Consider the following 19,596-nt stretch of genomic DNA (forward strand, 5'->3'; position numbering starts at 1 on the left):
AAGAGGTGAGCGATGGCCAGCTTGGACTCGGTGGGCCAAAGGGCCTGTTTCCAAGCTGTATTTTTCATTCAATCAGGAAACAAGCAATTACATGAATGGGAATAATGCAAAACCAAAACACATACAGAATAGGGAGGCGTGTCACACAGTGGCATGTGGGGAAACAGAATATCCTAGATGGTAATCTTACCAGGGAAGGAGATGGAAAGCAACTCAATCCATGAAAGGAGTGTTGGAGTAACTCAGCAGCATCTCTGGAGAACATGGATAGGCAACGTTTAATCAATGAAGGAGTGTATGATATGGACAGCATGGAAGCTTCTTTTGGCAAAGGGCAACGTGGTGCAAGGCCAATTGTTTTTCCATTTGAGGTTAAGTCACCAAGAGAAGAAAGTTCCTGAAAATGTAGATGAAAATCAAACTCCAAAGTAGTTTAATCCAGAGAGCGAGAAGTTGGAGGTACAATGAAAGAGTTCACCTCAGATTATATGCAGAGAAATGTGCAGAAAAGTGGTGGTACTTTTCTTCCAAAATGTAGTTCTGATCAGAACCAAATTCTGAGTTCAGCACGCTCAGCACACAGTATTTCTTTAGTGCGAAGGGTGAAATTCTACTGTTTGCTACAATAAACCACAATGTGGGTTTGGGCAGCACGGTGGCGCAGCGGTACAGTTGCTGCCTCACAGCGCCAGAGACCCGGGTTCAATCCTGACTACGGTTACCATTTGTACGTTCTCCCCGAGACCACGTGGGTTTTCCCCGGGTGCTCCTGTTTCCTCCCACATTCCAAAGACGTGCAGGGTTGTTGGTTAATTGGCTTCTGCAAATTGTCCCTAGTGTGCAGGACGGAACTAGTGTGAACAGGTGATCGATGGGCCGAGGGGTCTGTTTCCACGCTGTATCTCTAAAAAACAGGTGAATGAGATTGAGAAGTGCTTTGATTGAGAGGAAGAATAATACGGTCAAAGCAAACGTTCCTCTTGTGTTAATAAATAGCAATGTCTTGTGTTGCAAGAAGGGATTTACAACGGCCACGGATCAGAAAATGTGAGGGCGCAGGGCCAAAATAAGTAGCTGTGTTTCAGACCCAAACTGAATGGATTCGCAAGAGATATCAAAAGAAGATAAATTGACTGCAGTTACACAAGGTTCAGTAGAAGCGATGCACAAAGTCCAGAAATGTCTGTTCCCAGAACAGGAAAACTAGTGTTCAGAACTATCTGAACTGAACTTACACTTCAGACTGATAAGCAGACTGATGAGGGATAAACAGAAAGAACTGCAGATGGTGGTTGATACAAAAGGTCACAAAGTGCTGCAGTAACCCAGCTGGTCAGACAGCATCTCTGGAGAATGTGTACACATCATCTGACTTCTGAAGAAGGGTCTTGACCCGAAACGTCACCCATTCCTTCTCGCCAGAGATGCTGCCTGTCCCGCTGAGTTACTCCAGCTTTTTGTGTCTATCTTTGGTTTAAACCCGCATCTGCAGTTCCTTCTTACACATGTACAATGACATTTCAGGTCGAGATTCTTCTTCAGAATGATTGGAGTGCAGGGTTTGGTGAAAGAAAGCTGGAAGAGCGGAGGGCACAGGGCAAAGCCGGGCGAGTGATAGGTGGATACTAGCATAGAACTGTTGCATGGGTAATCATAGGTCAGCGTGGACTTGGTAGGCTGAAGGGTCTGTTTCCACACGGTATCTCTAAACTAAACTGAATCTCCATGCTTCCAGATTCAGATTCAGATTCAGATTCAGATTCAATTTAATTGTCATTGTCAGTGTACAGTACAGAGACAACGAAATGCATTTAGCATCTCCCTTGAAGAGCGACATAGCAAACGATTTGAATAAATAATAATAAGTGTCCGGGGGGGGGGGGGGGGGGTGGTGATTGGCAGTCATCGAGGTACGTTGTTGAGTAGAGTGACAGCCGCCGGGAAGAAGCTGTTCCCCGACCTGCTGGTTCGGCAACGGAGAGACCTGTAGCGCCTCCCGGATGGTAGGAGGGTAAACAGTCCATGGTTGGGGTGAGAGCAGTCCTTGGCGATGCTGAGCGCCCTCCGCAGACAGCGCTTGCTTTGGACAGACTCAATGGAGGGGAGCGAGGAACCGGTGATGCGTTGGGCAATTTTCACCACCCTCTGCAATGCCTTCCGGTCGGAGACAGAGCAGTTGCCATACCATACTGTGATGCAGTTGGTAAGGATGCTCTCGATGGTGCAGCGGTAGAAGTTCACCAGGATCTGAGGAGACAGATGGACCTTCTTCAGTCTCCTCAGGAAGAAGAGACGCTGATGAGCCTCCTTGATCAGAGTAGAGGTATTGTGGGTCCAAGAGAAGTCATCGGAGATGTTGACTCCCAGGAACCTGAAGCTAGAAACACGTTCCACCTTCCAATGAGACAAAGTACAGATTGCTGGTGAACTGGTGTAAGTGGTGAATGATTGATGTGTTCTTGTTTCAGGGTTGTTTGCCTTTAAAATCATATTGTCCTTGCATTTACAGCTCATATTATCAAGTTCAATTCTCATCCCAATATTACCAGAGAGATTGGAACAACCATTACTCGAGTGATTCCATATGGTAGATACGCACGCATTCTGTTTGCAACAACTTCTCCTTTCGTTCCCAACTAATCCTTTCCTTATTGTACACATCTCTCTTGAAGCCAATGAGGCACAGGCCTTGTGGAGGTGCAAGAAACAGAATTATTTATCTTTTTTTCAACTTAACGTAAAGAGTCTTACGGTTGCATCCGAATTGCAAATAATGGACAGACCTGATCACTTCATTTGGTCTCTGTCTAAAGTCTTGACAGGGATTTATTTGACTTTTATTGAACATAAACAGTGGTGCAGCAGAGAGCTGTTGCCTCACAACCTCAGAGACCCGGGTCCAATCCTGATCTCGGGTGCTGTCTGTCTGGAGTTTGCACGTTCTCCCCGTCCTCCAGTTCCACCCACATCCCAAGGATGTGCGGGTTTGTAGGTTAATTGGTCTCTGTAAACTGTCCCTCGTGTGCAGGGAGTGGATGGGAAAGTGGGACTACATAGAACTGGTGTGAACGGGTGATCGGGTGATTGATGGCCAACCTGGACTCGATGGGCCAAATAGCCTGTTTCCATGCTGTATCTTTCAATCACTCGTTCAAAAAGGGATGGTTTTATCATCTTATTTCCCTTGCCTATCGGGAAAGGAGCTGGGGTTATTTAGGGAACAGGAGAAGGTTGTGTAAACGCAAGAAACTGGAAATGCTGGAATCTTGTGTAACTCAGCTAGTCGGGCAGCATCTTTGGAGGGAATGGGCAGATGATGTTTCGGGTCGGGACCCTCCTTCACTACGTTTAAGAAACGTTTGGACAGGTACATGGATAGGACAGATTTAGAGGGATAAGGCCCAAATGTAGGCAGCTGGGACTAGAGTAGATGGGACATGTGGGTTGGTGTGGACAAGCTGGGCTGAAGGGCCTGTTTCCATGCTAGATGACTCTATGCATCTCTATGACTCTGAATGGGTTGGGAAAGTCACAGGTGGGAGAGAGGGTCTGGGAGGTTGTGGACTATTCAGTGTGTTCTTGCTGGGCTTGCCCCTTAGTTGAGCAATCCAAGGCTGCTTTCTCCACACTTTTCCACAGTCCTGTACCTTCCCTAACTTCATATCCTTGTCCCTCTTCGGCTCTGAGTGATGCCATTCTATCCATGCAATGGCATCGTATTCAATAACATCCCCGTGAAACAATCTCCGCTAACCTTTTTATCCTTACTCACAATGCTCGGTTGACCATAACGTTCCCACTCCGTCCTTTACATGCAAGTACATAGCTGCCCGAGTCGGCGACTTCGTAAGCGTTTGGAATGATGTTGAGCATGTCTATGGATTGCTAATATTTGCACGTAGCATTAGCAATTGGCGTCGGTAACGCATACTTGTAATAGTGTGTATGCTAAACTAGTAATTGGTGACAGTAACATATACTTGCAATAGTGTGTATGTAATATTAGCAATGGTGACGCTAACGTATTCTTGTAATAGTGTATGTGCTATACAGTAAACCCTCGCTGTAACGGTCTACAGAGGTGGGTGGGAGGGGGTGGTGGCCGTTATTGCTGATTGTCTACTATAACCAAGTGAGGGGGGTAAAGTTTAACCCAAGGCCAGGGGGGGAAGCAACATGACGTTGTGGTGGGGGGGGGGGTTAAACAAGCAGGCATTCACAGGCCGGCCCCACACGCGATGCTCCAGGGACGTTCCCGCTAATCACGACTCTCCATTCCGTCGCTCTCTCCATTCTCCATTCCTTTGACCAGAAGCTCCCATAAAATTGGGTCATTGTGGTAGTGGGATGTGGGAGGAGGGGGGTGGGGGAAGCAACGGGAGCCTCTATAACCAATATATAGAGGTCCGCTATTACAAGGGTTTACTGTATTAGCAATTGGCGATGGAAATGGTACTTGTAATAGTTTACCATATTAGCAATTGGCTGCTGAAAGACACACTTATAAAAGTATGTTTGATATGTCAGCAATTGGCGACGGGAACGTGTACCTATAAAAGTGTGCACGCTATATATATATTAACCCGAATGTAGGGGTGCCTTTTTAAGGAACTGGTCCCTCTGTATACCACCACTAAACACATCGATGTATGAAATGTGGTCTTCTCTACAACGGAGTGAAGTTCCAAACTGAAAGTGACTTTTAATTGCCAGTTAGCAAAACAATTCTCACCCAACAATGTGATCAGTAATGCTCCCGCCGTGTTTCTGGTTGATCCCGCCTCCATCATAATTCCTACAACATTACAGCAGGGTTTTTTCCTCACACCCACAGTTCAGAGAGACCGCAGTGGCATTGAGGGGCAGGGTGGACTGTAGAACAATGAATATCAGTCTCTGCTGTAGTACTGTCCACATCCATGGGGAGGCGATGGTGGGAGGTGTAGCTGGTGGAACCATTATTGGGTTGGCAATGACAGGGAGAATCAGCACAAGCCCTTTGGCCTACCTTGTCCATTACGACCAAGTTGGCGTACTGGGCTAGTCCCATTTGTCTGCATTTGGCAGAAATCCCTCAAACCCCTCCTATCCATATACCTGTCCAAATGTCTTATAAGCATTATTATATCCGCTTCTATAGCTTCCTTTGGCAACTCGTTCCAGATATGGACCAGCCTCTGTGTGAAAACGTTCCCCTGAGGTCCCTCTTAAATTCTCCATTCTCACCTTAAGCCTGTGCCCTCTAGTGTTAGAAAGACTGTGAGCATTCACTTTATCCGTGCACCTCATGATCTTGTAAATCTCAATAAGGTCACCCCTCAGCCTCCTACGCTCCAAAGAAAAAAGTCCCAGCCTATCCAACCTCTCCCTGTAACTTCTGCACCCTTTCCGACTTAAAAAAGAATGACCTTAAACTTTGATTGTTCTGTTTGAGACCTGTTGTTATTTGAACTTATTTAGAATTTGCTCCTGTTAAACATAAGATTGCAGCTGACCTTTAAGCTGAAACCAGTTCCATTTATGTAATTTGGCTTCAGAATAAAAAAATCCAGTCCTGTTCTACAAATTTACAAAGAACATAGTTCAGCACAGGAACAGGCCTGTCAGCCCACAATGTCTGTGCTGAACATGATGCCAAGTTAAACTAATCTCCTCAGCTTGCATGTGATCCATATCCCCCTATTCCCAACATATCCGTGTGCCTATCTAAAATCCTCCAAGACACCACTATCGTATCTGCCTCCACCACCATCCATGACAGTGCATTTCAGGCACCCACTGCCTCTGTATAGAGAAACCTGCCCCACACATCTCCTTTAAACTTTGCCTCTCTATCCTTAAACATTTTAGCTTCAATGTACCCCAGGGTTAATACTGAGTGAAGACAGGAACTATCTACAGAAGCAAGCATTCCATTTGAAATGGGCTAATGTGTGTTTATAAAACAGTGGGACATGAAATATACAAAAGCCTTGTCATTCAAGTGCCTTTCAATCTTATGTCAAATTCAGTCAAATATACTCCTTTCCCTGTTGTTTTGAAGATGAGTTTTTTTTTTTTTGCTTGACATGAATGCGAAGAGGTGGATTTGGTTAAATAATGCCTCGAATATCTTTGCTTCTCAGAAACTGAGGTCAGAGAATTTACGAGAATTGTTACAACTAAACCGGAAATTAATATAATTAGAGGAAAGATCACACATAGCGGTAAGTCGGCAATTATTTATCTTTAAAAAAATGTATTTCCTGGTTCCTCTGGTGAGGCTGATGTTTAATACTAATGAGTAAATTGTTTGAGCCCTTGTTTTGTATTGCTGCAGTATATACGATACTATACTATACGAACTTTATTTATCCCAGGAGCGAAATTGATCTGCCAACAGTCATAAAAACACAATATACGTAAAACATGAAATTAAAGTGACGAGTGGAAAGGATTGGGGATGTTCAAAGATTGGGGAGGGGGTGAGGGAAGTCACTCAGTCTACCACACGACAGAAGGGGGAGGAGTTGTACAGTTTGATAGCCACAGGGAAGAAGGATCTCCTGTGGCGTTCTGTCCTGCATCTTGGTGGAACCAGTCTGTTGCTGAAGGTGCTCCTCAGATTGACCAGTGTGTCATGGAGGGGTTGAGCTGGATTGTCCAGGATGCTCCGCAGTTTGAGGAGCTTCTTCCCCTCCAAGACCACCTCCCATGAATCCAACTCCCGTGACCAGGACGGAGTCAGCCTTCATGCAGTGCAGGTACCATTGAGGTAATATAGAAAGGGAGTCCCTGTATGTTCATTCAATTACAATGAAAGGCAGGATGGTGTGCTTCTTGGGAGAACACTTACAGTGATGGTATTCTGCTACTGCCTAGGGTGATGGAGGCCACAGATTAATAGGCACAGTTGAAACATCAAGATTCAAAAGTTTAATTGTCATATGTATGTACCGGCAATTGAACAACAAACGTCTTACTTGCTCGGTGGCACAGTAGCGCAGTGGAAGGTAGATTTGCAGCCTTCCAGTGTCAGAGACCCAGGATCGATCCTGACTACAGGCGCTGTCTCTACTGAGTTTGTACGTTCTCCCCGTGACCGCGTGAGTTTTCTCCGGATGCTCCGGTTTCCTCCTACATTTCAAAGATATGGTTAATTGGGAAGAATTGTAAATCATTAATTGTCCCTAGTGTGTAGGATAGTGTTAGTGCATGGGGACTGGTGGTCAGTGTGGACTCGGTGGGCCAAAGAGACTGTTTCTGCCCTGTATCTGTAACCAAACTAAGCTAAACTAAACTAAATTGCTTTTAGTTAATTTAATCAATAGGCCTGTAAATACAGTGCACATAGATATATATATAATAAATGCAAATTCAATAAATTTATAATGACTGCAATACTAGTTATTACTAGTACTAAAAAAAAACAAAGTCCTTAGATTAACCAAATATCAACATTAGATGCTCCATGGAAGATCATAGTTGTTGAGGTTAGTGTTGTGCAGTGTTCAAGAGCCTGATGGTTGCTGGGAAGAAGCTGTTCTTGAAGCTGGAGGTCACGGTTTTCAGGCTCCTGTACCTTCTTCCCGATGGTAGCAGCGAGATGAGAGCGTGGCCAAGATGGTGTGGGTCTCCATCTCCTGTAGATCCCTGCGATGGTGGGGAGTTCAGGACCCGTGATGATTAACAAACTATTGACATCTGTTGCATGTTGTGAGGTGACTCACGAATAGAGTCGACAGAGCTGAGACTTTCCAGCTGATCTTGGGTCAAGGCCCATGTAAACATCTTCAGGCCCCCTGACCAACAATATTGCCTAATGTAATGTGATTGTTTCTTTCTCTCTCTGCTCTCTCCCTCGGCGGTAACTCAGGAAGGATTGAGACCGACGTTGAGGCTGCTGACCTTGCTAAACTTATCGAAGGAGGTCTGTAGTTTACTGAAAGAATACCTTAATAAACCTTGCAATTTTATGTTTAATGGTAAAGCCTAGTCTTGACTGCCTAAATAAAACACTACAAAATGCCAGAATAACTCAGGGGGTCAGGCAGCATCTGTGGAGAACATGGATAGGTGACGTTTCGGGTCAGGCTCCTTCCACGATGGCATAATGGGTTTCATTTAAGAAACTCCATCATTTAACTCCCCATCACCGACACACTCCACCCAAAACAGCTTGGATATTTTTCATTGATGAAAAAGCTTTCTCATCTGTTGAAAATCATTCTGACACTTGGCAGTATCTGACTGGCAATTTTTTTAAGACCAAGGTTTATAAGATTAACCTTTCTTAAGGTTACAATAAATGCTTTATTTCTTTTGACATTTTAGATAGAGAATGGTTCCATCTTTTTTTGCATTTTCTGGGCAAAGTCGTTCTATTTTTATAGAACAGCACAGGATAGGAGCTGTCCCTTCAGCCCACAATGTCCGTGCTGAACAGGATGCCAAATGTAACTAATGTCCTTTGTCTGCATGTGATACATATCCCTCTATCCCCTGCAATATCCACGTACCTATATAAAAGCCTTTTTAACCTCACTGCTGTATCTGCCTCCACCTCCACCCACAGCAGCGAGTTCCAGGCACTCACCATCCTCTGTGTAAAAACTTGCTCCGCACATCTCTTTTAACATTTAGCCCTGTCACCTTAAAGCTTTGCCCACTTGCCTTTGACATTTCCACAGGATATACTTCTATCAGGTATATACTTCTATCAGGTCTCCCCTCAGCTTCCAATGCTTCAAACAAAACAATCCATTTCACCTCCAGCCTTTATCATTTCTTCCACCCCTCTGCCAACTTTCCCCCTTTCACCTGTATCCATCTATCACTTGCTAGGATTTCTCTCAATCCCACGTCTCTTTTCCAGCTATCTCCTCCCCCCCCCCCCCCCATTAGTTTGAAGAAGAGTCCCGACCCGAAACGTCATCTGTCCATTCCCTCCACAGATGCTGCCTGACCCGCTGAGTTCCTCCAGCACTTTATGATAGTCATACAGCATGGAAACAGGCCCTTTGACACAACTTGTCCATACCAACCAAGACGGTCAATCTGAACTGTCCCATTTGCCCACTTTTGGCCCATATCCCTCTAAACCTTTCCCATCCACTGTGTCCATCCAAGTGGCTTTAAATGTTTTTATATTACTGAGTTCAACTACCTCCTCTGGCAGCTCGTTCCGTACACCCACCACCCTCTGAGTAAAAAGGTTGTTCCTCGGGTTGCTATTAAATCTTTGCCCCTCTCACCTTAAACCCATATCCTCTGGTTCATGATTCCCCTACCCCGGAAAAACAATGTGCGTTTATCCAATCTATTCCCCTCATGATCTTATACACCTCTATAAGATCACCCTCAGCCTCTTGTTCCGTGTATAAACCACCCTCTGTGTGGAACAAGTTGCCCAAAGATCACCCCTCAGCCTCCTGCACTCCAAAGAATAAAGTCCTAGCCTGTGTTCCAAAAAAAGGAACCTTTGTGTTTTGCACACTTTATTTTCAACTAGAAAATATGCAAATCCACTAGCTCTAGCTAAATAAGTGGGGAAGTGGTTACATCCTAATGAATATTCTTTGCTATGAGACAGTAGAAGACATCCTGGAGACCTGTTAAAATACTGTACATCACTGACCATGTACATGGAAGCAGTGTTATTAAAATTGTGGGGAAATGGCACAATGAGACGATACCAATGAACAGTATTGTCTCATTCCCCTATCAACAAAATACACTGCTTTACGAGAGTAAAGTAGAATTTGAAATGAGCTGAAGAGGTTTCGGTGTTGAATTTGATCCTGAATGATGGATAAATCCCTTTCTGTTCCAAGAGAAATTATGATTCCAAGTCATTTTGATCAAGCCTGAAATGAATTGTGGAAACACATTTAAACCAGCTTCTTTAATAGAAACATAGAAATATAGAAAATAGGTGCAGGAGTAGGCCATTCGGACCTTCGAGCCATCAGCCATTCAATATGATCATGGTTGATCATCCAAAATCAGTACCCCGTTCCTGCTTTCTCCCCATATCCCTTGATTCCGTTAGCCCTAAGAACTACATCCATCTCTTAATGTAACCATAGCATTTTAAAAACTTGGTCTGCTTCCCTCAGTTTCTGGATTGATGCTTAAATAAACACTGCAAGAAGATCTAGGCATGTTAAAATTATTCTCTCTGCTCCACCTAACCCATTATTTAGAAATTATCCTGAGATACCATCATGTAAACATCGCATGCAATGTTCTCAAACCCCTCTGCCTGTTGCTTAAGTCAAGACATTGGCCTGAAACTGAATGCGTTGATGTTTCTGTTAAAGTAATGCTGTCTGAGTGTAATATGTGTGTAGTTCCCGGTAGTAAAAGCAGTGAGAATGTTGGAGATTCATCATTGCCATGTATCTTGTCAGGAACCCAGTATTCCAAGTTCTCCAGGACCATAGAGGGTGATCCCAGTATATTTGATGATGAGGATATTCAAAAACTCCTTCAAGGAGGTTCGTGAGTTGGTGGCCCAAAACTTGCAACCAAATGCATGGAAACATAGGATCTCCAACCTTAGCCCACTAATCGCCTGTGTCCCTCCCTGTTTGCTGTTTGCCTTCCCGCCTGTAGAGTTAACATAGCATTTTATGTTTGCTGCCTGGACATTCAAAACCAAGAAACAGCATTTGAAGACAAACTCCTCAAATACTTTTGTGAATGCTTGCCAAGTTCTTGGAGGTCGAATGTCGAATGTCAAAATCTAGCCTGGAGAATGTTCAACGTTCATTAGCCGTTCCAAGGACGGGGTTTGTTATGTTCCACTGTTCTTTCTTTATCAAGCCTTTGATCTTTGGGAAGAATATCTTCCTTCCTTCGTTTAATTTGTAGTGCATGGGAATGTGTTTTGGTTGACTACCATGGGCATTTTCTGATGGTGACTGACAAACCAACATGGGTGGCTGAGGCCCAGGAGATATGCTGGTTGACGCGTTGCAGGGGATCTACGACTCGAGCGGTATAACAACAACTACAGGATATGCACCAAGTTTGATGTCGGACTAACAGCATGGAAGATTGTGAAAACCATTAGTGTTAACAATGTTGGCTATTTAGAGTGAATATCGAGATACTCACATACATCTAATGAAAACCTACTTCCTAATTATTAACATTTTCTACAATCTAAATGTATATGACAAAACTCATGGTTCAATGGTTCTTCATTATCACTTTGTTATGTACTAAGTTACAGTGAATTTCTTTTTTTATGCGTACAGTTCAGTGAATTATTTTCTATACGTAAACACAATCCCAGATTAAGTGCATAATGCAAAGAAACAGCCCACTGAGTCCATATGCAAGAGTCGGCAGGTTTTGGTGCCTTTAGTTTCAACTACAGCTGGCCATAAATGCCCGTCGCAGTCGTCGGCTCCGTCTGGATTCTCCCGTGAACCCTCTCCTCGCCCTACCCCCTTCAGCCTTCGTGCACCAGTGCCGACCTCGAGAGTGTGGAAGGCCAGGCCCTGGATCCACTTGTCGGCCCTTTGTTCTTGCATCCGCGGTTGCCGACACCCTCCACCCTTGGGTTGAGCGGCTTCCTTCTCCCAGTTCCACTGCCCAGACCGATGGTCATTCTGCTGCGCGGCCAGCCAGTGGCTATCACATTCTGGTCGACAAACGACCATCCCCACCGTGCCAATGTGGCAGTTTGCAAAAACTTTCAGGTAAACGGCTAATAACACTGACCTCGTTTAGAAATAACACATACAGCTTCCGCACTGTTTGGTCAGTCTAATGTGTAGAGGTGCTGGTTTAAGTCGACGATAGACACAAAATGCTGGAGTAGCTCGGCGGGGCAGGCAGCATCTCTGGAGAGAAGGAACAGGTGACGTTTCAGTTCGAGACCCTTCCTCAGACTGAAGAAGGGTCTCGAACCGAAACGTCACCCATTCCTTCACTCCAGAGATGTTGCTTGCCCTCGCTGAATTACTCCAGCATTTTGTGTCTATGGTCAATCTAATGAATGCATGAAGAGAATCAATATATAATGTAATGCATTTGCAGCCTTACCTCTTTAGACTTACCCAAATCAAAGAAAATTCTGATCAGATGCAGAAAACTTGCCCATCCACTAATCACAATTTTTTTTCATTTCCATCCACTTATTTGTAACGACATTTTTTTTCTTAAAGAATCTACGAGAAGGATTGCTAATTTTAACAGCAGAACATCAGGTGGGTTAAACTTGATTCTTTGTTATAAGGATGGTGGGAATGCGGTTACCTGTCACTTGTCATGTTTAACAATGTCTAACACAGTGCCTCATGCTTCACTGGCAACACACTCAATCCTTTGACTTGAATCGTTGTGTCAAAGAATTGCAGCAGTTTTTACACTTTTGCAGAAAACTAATTAATACTAGTGGCATCCTGAATGGTCATGGTCAGAGTTTAGAGAATTGTGAAAGGCCTGGATGGAATGGATGTGGAGAGGATGTTTTTACTGGTGGGAGAGTCTAGGACCAGAGGGCTATGCCTCAAAATAAAAAGAGGTACCTTTAGAATGGAGATGAGGAGGAATTTCTTTAGTCAGAGGGTAGTGAAACTGTGGAATTCATTGCCACAGACAGCCGTGGAGGACAAATCAATGGATATTTTTAAGCCACAGGTTGACAGATTCTTGATTAGTACGGGTGTCGGGTGTTATGGGGAGAAGGCAGGAAAATGGAGTTGAGAAGGAAAGATAGATCAGCCATGATTGAATGGCTGAGTAGACTCGATGGGCCAAATGGCCTAATTCTGCTTCTATAACGTATGAACTAGCATTGCAGTGTGGAAACAGACCCTTTGGCTCACCAAATCCAGGCCAACAATCACCCCATGCACTAGTTCTATCCTACCCTCCAGGGCCAATTAACCTACAAACCTGATGTATTTGGGATGTGGAAGGAAACTGTAGCACCAGGGGTAAACGCACATGGTCACAGGGAGAACGTGTAAACTCCGTACACACAGCATCCGTAGTCAGGATCGAACCCACGTCTCTAGCTCTGTTAAGACAGTAACTCTACCGCTGTGCCGAGTCGTAGACCAATGTAGCACGGAAATAGCCCCTTCGGACCACCGTATCCACGCTGACCAAGTTGGCACACCGGGCTAGTCCCTTTTGTCTGTGTTTGGCCCAGATTCAACCCTTCCTATCTATATACCTGTTCAAATTTCTTTTAAAAGTCTCAATTGTATCAATTTCTTTCACTTCCTCTGGCAGCTCATTCCAGATACAGGCTACCCTCTGAGTGAAAATGTTGTCCCTGAGATCCCTCTTAAATCTCTCCCCTCTCATCTTAAGCCCGTGCCCTCTAGTTTTATAATCCTCTACCCTTGAGAAAAGACTGTGAGCGTTCACTTTATCCGTGCCCCTCATGATCTTGTATGTGTCAACAAGAAGTGGAGATGGAGAGAGAGAGAGAGAGAGAAGGAGAGAAAGAGAGAGAGGAAGTGAGATAGAGAACAGATAGTGGTTTACCAAAAAAGTCTGGAGTGACTCAGCGGGCCTGGTAGCATCTCTGGAAAACATGGATAGGTGATGTTTTGGGTCGGGATCCTTCTTCAGACTTCTTTAGAACAGGGATCCTGACCTGAAACGTCACCTATACATGATCTCCAGAGATGCTGCGTGACCTGCTGACTTACTCCAGCACTTTGTATCTTTCCAATGAATACCTTTGTTTTGCATGTAATCCAATCAGATCAGATAACACTATTCCCAAATATAACCGCCAAACTCAAGTACAATAGGGGGAGATACAGAGTGCAGAATATAGTTCTCAGCATTGTAGCGCATCAGTTCCAGAGACAAAGTCCAATGTCTGCAATGGGGTAGAGGTGAATCAGACAGTACCCCAGCTTATGGAAGAACCATTCAGAAACCTGATAACGGAGGGGAAGAAGCTGTTCCTGAGTCTGGTGGTTCGGGCTTTCAAGTTTCTGTAATTTCTGCCCAACTGGATTGGGGAGAAGAAGGAATGACCGAGGTGGGATTTTTCACTGTGCCTCGGCACACGTGACAATAATATACCTAAAGCTGAAGTAGCCTGAAGTCACCGCCCCTTTAAGGATCGGCACTGACTGTGCTTTGTACCCTATCTTTCGTCGCATGTTTGATTACGGTGTCTAACACTGCTTCACGCAATGACTCCACATGTCTCCTTTTCTGCTGCCTTCAATGTTGTTAACGGCCCTCGTCGTGCAAGCCTTGTGTGCATGTGCTACCCTCCACACCAGATGGCCATTCCAGCATTAATGTGCCTGTAACATGAGAGTGGTGTTACCAAATTACTATATCCCAGGTACACAAAATTGCTGGAGAAACTCAGCGGGTGCAGCAGCATCTATGGAGCGAAGGAAATAGGCGACGTTTCGGGCCGAAACCCTTCTTCAGACTGAACTTTCGGGTTTCGGCCCGAAACGTCGCCTATTTCCTTCGCTCCATAGATGCTGCTGCACCTGCTGAGTTTCTCCCGCAATTTTGTGTACCTTCGATCTTCCAGCATCTGCAGTTCCTTCTTGAATACTATATCCCAGGTACCTGCACAAGTATCAGTTGTTGGATCAGGATTTACATGTGTTTCTACCTGTAAATCATTTCTCCTTTGTATCTGTCGATAGGCAATTTGCAACAAGTCAAGCCGCCTGTATTATTTACTGGAGTGCAGTCACATTACTTCAATCTCCACCACTCCCTGAATCCCCCAGACATTTACTTACTCCTACATTAAGGAATGTTCATTTCCTTCCCCAGCACCCCTGGGGAGGAAAGAATTATCAGTTATATATCCACAGAAATAGGGATAAATTACTTCCTTAGTTCCTGATCTCAATGGAGTCATCCAGCACGGAAACTGGCCCTTCAGCCCCACACGTCCAGGCCGACCAAGTCTAGTCCCATTTGCCCACGTTTCTCCCATATCCCTCTAAACCTTTCCCATCCATGTACCTGTCCAAATGTCTTTCAAATTTAGTTTAGTTTAGTTTAGAGATACAGGGCGGAAACAGGCCCTTTGGCCCACCGAGTCCGGACCGACCAGGGATCCCTGCACATTAACTCTACCCTACACACACTAGGGACAATTTTACATTTATACATTTATACCAAGACAATTAACCAAACGTGTGCGACTTTGGAGTGTGTGACAAAACCGAAGAACTCGGAGCAAACTCACGTATTAAATCCGCACAGACAAGCACTCTATAAATGTTATAGTACTCAACTACCTCCTCTGGCAGCTCATTCCATATACCCAACACCCTCTGTATAAAAAATGTATACCTCAAGTTCTTTATAAACCTTTCCCCTCTCACTTAAGTCTCTGCCTTATGGTTCTTGATTCCCCTCTATACCCTATCTCTGTGATATCTCTATAATATCACCTCTCATCCTCCTGCACTCAAGGAATAAAGTATTAGACTGTTCAACCTCTCCATCCTTTAGATTCATAGAGATGTATAGTACACACAGGCCCTTCAGCCCACTTTGTCCATGCAAGTTGGCAGACTGGACTAGTTCCATTTGCCTGCATTTGGCCAATATCCATGTAAACCCTACATCCATCTGTTCAAATGTCCTTTGAAAGTTGTAATTGTGCCCACTCTTTTAACCTAGAAGCTTGAAAGCGCACACAACCAGACTCAGGAACAGCTTCTTCCCTACTGTTATCAGGTTTCTGAACGGTCCTTCCATTAGCTAGGGTACTGTCTGATTCACCTCTACCCCATTGTGGACATTGGACCTTGTCTACGGAACTGATGCGCTACAATGCTGAGAACTATATTCTGCACTCTGTCCCCCTTTGCTCTACCTATTGTTGTTGAGGTTGACGATTCCATTTATGTGTGGATTTATCTGCTCTGTTTGGATAGCATGTAACGCCAAGCTTTTCACTGTATCTTGGTACTCATGACAATAATAAACCTACTTAAACCTGATGGGATTTAGGGATTCTCAGATTCAGAGTCAGATTCAGATTCAATTTTAATTGTCATTGTCAGTGTACAGTACAGAGACAACGAAATGCATTTAGCATCTCCCTGGAAGAGTGACATAGCAAATGATTTGAATAAATAATAATAAGTGTCGGGGGGGGGGGTGGTGATTGGCAGTCACCGAGGTACGTTGTTGAGTAGAGTGACAGCCGCCGGGAAGAAGCTGTTCCTCGACCTGCTGGTTCGGCAACGGAGAGACCTGTAGCGCCTCCCGGATGGTAGGAGGGTAAACAGTCCATGGTTGGGGTGAGAGCAGTCCTTGGCGATGCTGAGCGCCCTCCGCAGACAACGCTTGCTTTGGACAGACTCAATGGAGGGGAGCGAGGAACCGGTGATGCGTTGGGCAATTTTCACCACCCTCTGCAATGCCTTCCGGTCGGAGACAGAGCAGTTGCCATACCATACTGTGATGCAGTTGGTAAGGATGCTCTCGATGGTGCAGCGGTAGAAGTTCACCAGGATCTGAGGAGACAGATGGACCTTCTTCAGTCTCCTCAGGAAGAAGAGACGCTGGTGAGCCTTCTTGATCAGAGTAGAGGTATTGTGGGTCCAAGAGAGATCATCGGAGATGTTGACTCCCAGGAACCTGAAGCTAGAAACACGTTCCACCTCCATCCCGTTAATGTGGATGGGGGTGTGCGTGCTGCCTCTGGACTTCCTGAAATCTACAATGAGCTCCTTGGTCATTCTGCTGTCCCAGCTGTTATCAGGCCATTGAACCATCATATCACCAACTCGAGAGTGATCCTGACCTCCCATCTACCTCGTTGGAGACCCTTGGACTATCGTTAATCAGACTTTACTAGACTTTATCTTGCACTAAATTCCTCTATTCCTTTTGACATGTCTCTGTACACTGTGGACTGCTCGATTGTAATCACGTAACAATTTCCGTTGACTGATCGCATGCAACAAACAAAAGACTTTCACTGTACCTCGGTACATGTGACAATAAACTAAACAAAACTAAAAATGTATGTGTTTTCCACATCCAGCTGGGCTGAGGAGATCAAGGCACGCAAGAAAACTGAGACAACGTAAAAGGAAACCTGTTCGTGCTTGAAGACGAGGCGTTTTTGTCACCTGAACATCCAACCAAAGACTTTAAGTTAAGGTCAAGGCTGGCCTAAAACTATTTCAGACGTTAAACATGTCATTTTGCACATGCCTCAACATTCCCATCAGTTCACATGAATGTCGTGTCACCAAAAAATATAATAACACAACATTCCCAATTCCTACTTGTTTTGCAGTGATTTAACAGTCTGTTTTAGATTGATACTATTTGCAAATTAAATCAGGGATATTATAAAGTGTAAAATGAATATTCTACTAAATAGTGATTGATTTAGATCACTTACTCCAAGTAATAGTGGTTTATTTTCTTCTGTAGTTAAAAACATGACCTAACTGGGGAAAAAATATATATCTTCTATTTTGATAAGTGGTTGAAAAGGCATAAACACAGCAGGGATCTGCACAAGAACATATCAATTTACTTAAAAGGTTGAAAGTTAGTTTATCTTTTGTATTTGTTTCCATTTATGAAGCTGGGCTTAAATGCGGAGGGAGCTGGTTAATGGATAGTAGCTGAGACCCTGATAAAGTTAAGGTTAAAGGTTAATGTCACTGCTTCTAGTGAATCTATGGGTTATTTTTAACATGCATTTTGTATTAAGGCAAAGCTTTGCAGCTCACATGCACAGATTCAGGCTCTTTGTACTTTTACAAATTGAGTTGTACTAATATTTTTTCCAGACTTTTACTCTAAAGGTTTTTGTATCAATGAAAGACTTGTTCTTTATTCCTGCACTTTGCAGTTTAAATCCTGCATTGATACATTTCTTAGGAAACCTTTCATGGTGCCTACATTTTATGGAAAAGACGTTTGTATTTTTCTTTCAGAAACAATTATTCATTAAAGAATGTTTCCTTATGTCTGGTTTTTAACTCTTGCTTTCTTGCAGTTGTCTATTTGATCGTAGTCATGAGCCAGAATGTCTAATCTGCTAATCAGTAGGTTCTTACGTTCATAAGTCATAGGCCATGCAGTCCATCAAATCTAAATCTATTCTGCCATTCAATCAGGGCTGATCTATCTTTCCCTCTCAACCCCATTAAGATCATAACGTTTAAGTGATAGGAGCAGAATTTGGCCATTTGTCCCATCAAATCATTGCTGATCTATCTCTCCCTCCTAATCCCATTTTCCTGCCTTCTCCCCATAACCCCTGGCACCCGTAGTAATCAATAATCTGTCTATCTCCATCTTTAAATACCCAATGACTTGCTCCAACAGCTGCCTGTGGCAATGAATTCCATAGATTCACCACGATATGACTAAAAAGAAATTCCCCATCTCCTTTCTAAAAGCACGTCCTTTTATTCTGAGGATGTGCCCTCTGGTCCTAGACTCTCCCACTAGTGGAAACATCATCTCCACATCCACTCTATCCAGGCTTTTCACTATTTGGTAAGTTTCAATTCTGTCAAGTCAAGTTTATACGACACATACACATACGAGATGTGCAGTGAAATGAAAAGTGGCAATGCTTGCGGATGGTGCAATAACAAAGTACAGGCCCAGTGCCAACAAACGCTCATCATCCATTAACCAAATCATCCTCGGGATCATTCTCCTAAACCTCCTCTCCAATGCCAGCACATTATTCCTCAGATACGGATTTTACACTTAAAATCTGACCCAGAATGTTTGTTGCCTGGCAAAGCATTGTTGATCCTGATATAATCTCACTGTGGATTTACCATGCTTCTCTCTGACTAAACCCGGCCCACTGTAGTCTCACGGATGTGTTTTAGAGTCACAGAGTAACACGGCACGGAAACAGGCCTATTGGCCAACCTTGTCCATGCCAACCAACATGCTCCGCCTACACCAGTCCCACCTGCCTGCATTGGGGCCCATATCCCTCTCAACCTTTCCTATCCATGTACCTGTCCAACTGTCTTCTCAATGTTGTTATTGTACCTGCCTCAACTACCTCCTCTGGCAGCTCATTCCTTATACCCACCGGCCTGTTGCCACGCTGTATCTCTAAACTAAACATGCAGGTGATGCCAGTGTAAAGAGAGAGTCCCACAACTATTTGTCAAGAGTGTTTAATTGTCATATGTACCGGCAACTGAACAAAACTGTAGCTTAACAGGCTTGTTTAGTGTAACTAAAGACACAGTCCATAGAAGATCATAATTGCTGAGGTTAGTGTGTGTAGTGTTCAAGTTGCTGGGAAGAAGCTGTTCTTGAGCCTGGAGGTCACGGTTTTCAGGCTCCTGTACCTTCTTCCAGATGGTAGCAGCGAGATGAGAGCATGGCCATGGGTCTTTCATGATGCTGGCTGCCTTTTTGAGGCAGCGACTCCTGTAAATCCCTTCGATGGTGGTGGAGGTCAGTACCTGTGATGGACCTTCGATGGTGGGGAGGTCAGTATCCGTGATGGACCGGGCTGTGTCTACCACTTAAGGAAGGTGGGAATAAAAGTGTTTTATAGAATGGGTCTAAGAATCTCTGCACAATCTGATTGCCTAAAAGCCGCTGCTGTACCGTGTAATTATTTTTACCGGACGCATG

At 44.3% G+C, this 19,596-nt stretch overlaps 1 protein-coding gene across 5 annotated transcripts in view; it reads left to right on the top strand.

The window, feature by feature from the left end:
* The window catches only part of LOC129698384 (periostin-like), a 77,271-nt gene extending 59,328 nt beyond the window's left edge, over positions 1-17,943 (top strand). Inside the window, exons 17-22 of one of the 5 annotated variants that reach the window (XM_055637500.1) lie at positions 2,510-2,587; positions 6,126-6,206; positions 7,856-7,909; positions 10,392-10,478; positions 12,159-12,200; positions 17,003-17,943. In XM_055637500.1, coding sequence (XP_055493475.1) covers positions 2,510-2,587; positions 6,126-6,206; positions 7,856-7,909; positions 10,392-10,478; positions 12,159-12,200; positions 17,003-17,070 — 410 coding nt within the window. In that variant the 3' untranslated portion in view covers positions 17,071-17,943. The remainder of the gene's footprint in view (positions 1-2,509; positions 2,588-6,125; positions 6,207-7,855; positions 7,910-10,391; positions 10,479-12,158; positions 12,201-17,002) is intronic. The other 4 variants (XM_055637502.1, XM_055637501.1, XM_055637503.1 and 1 more) reach the window with 4 other exon arrangements.
* Positions 17,944-19,596: the final 1,653 nt, after the last annotated feature.

Source organism: Leucoraja erinacea, chromosome 6, assembly GCF_028641065.1.
Source record: "Leucoraja erinacea ecotype New England chromosome 6, Leri_hhj_1, whole genome shotgun sequence".
NCBI classification, from domain to species: domain Eukaryota; kingdom Metazoa; phylum Chordata; class Chondrichthyes; order Rajiformes; family Rajidae; genus Leucoraja; species Leucoraja erinaceus.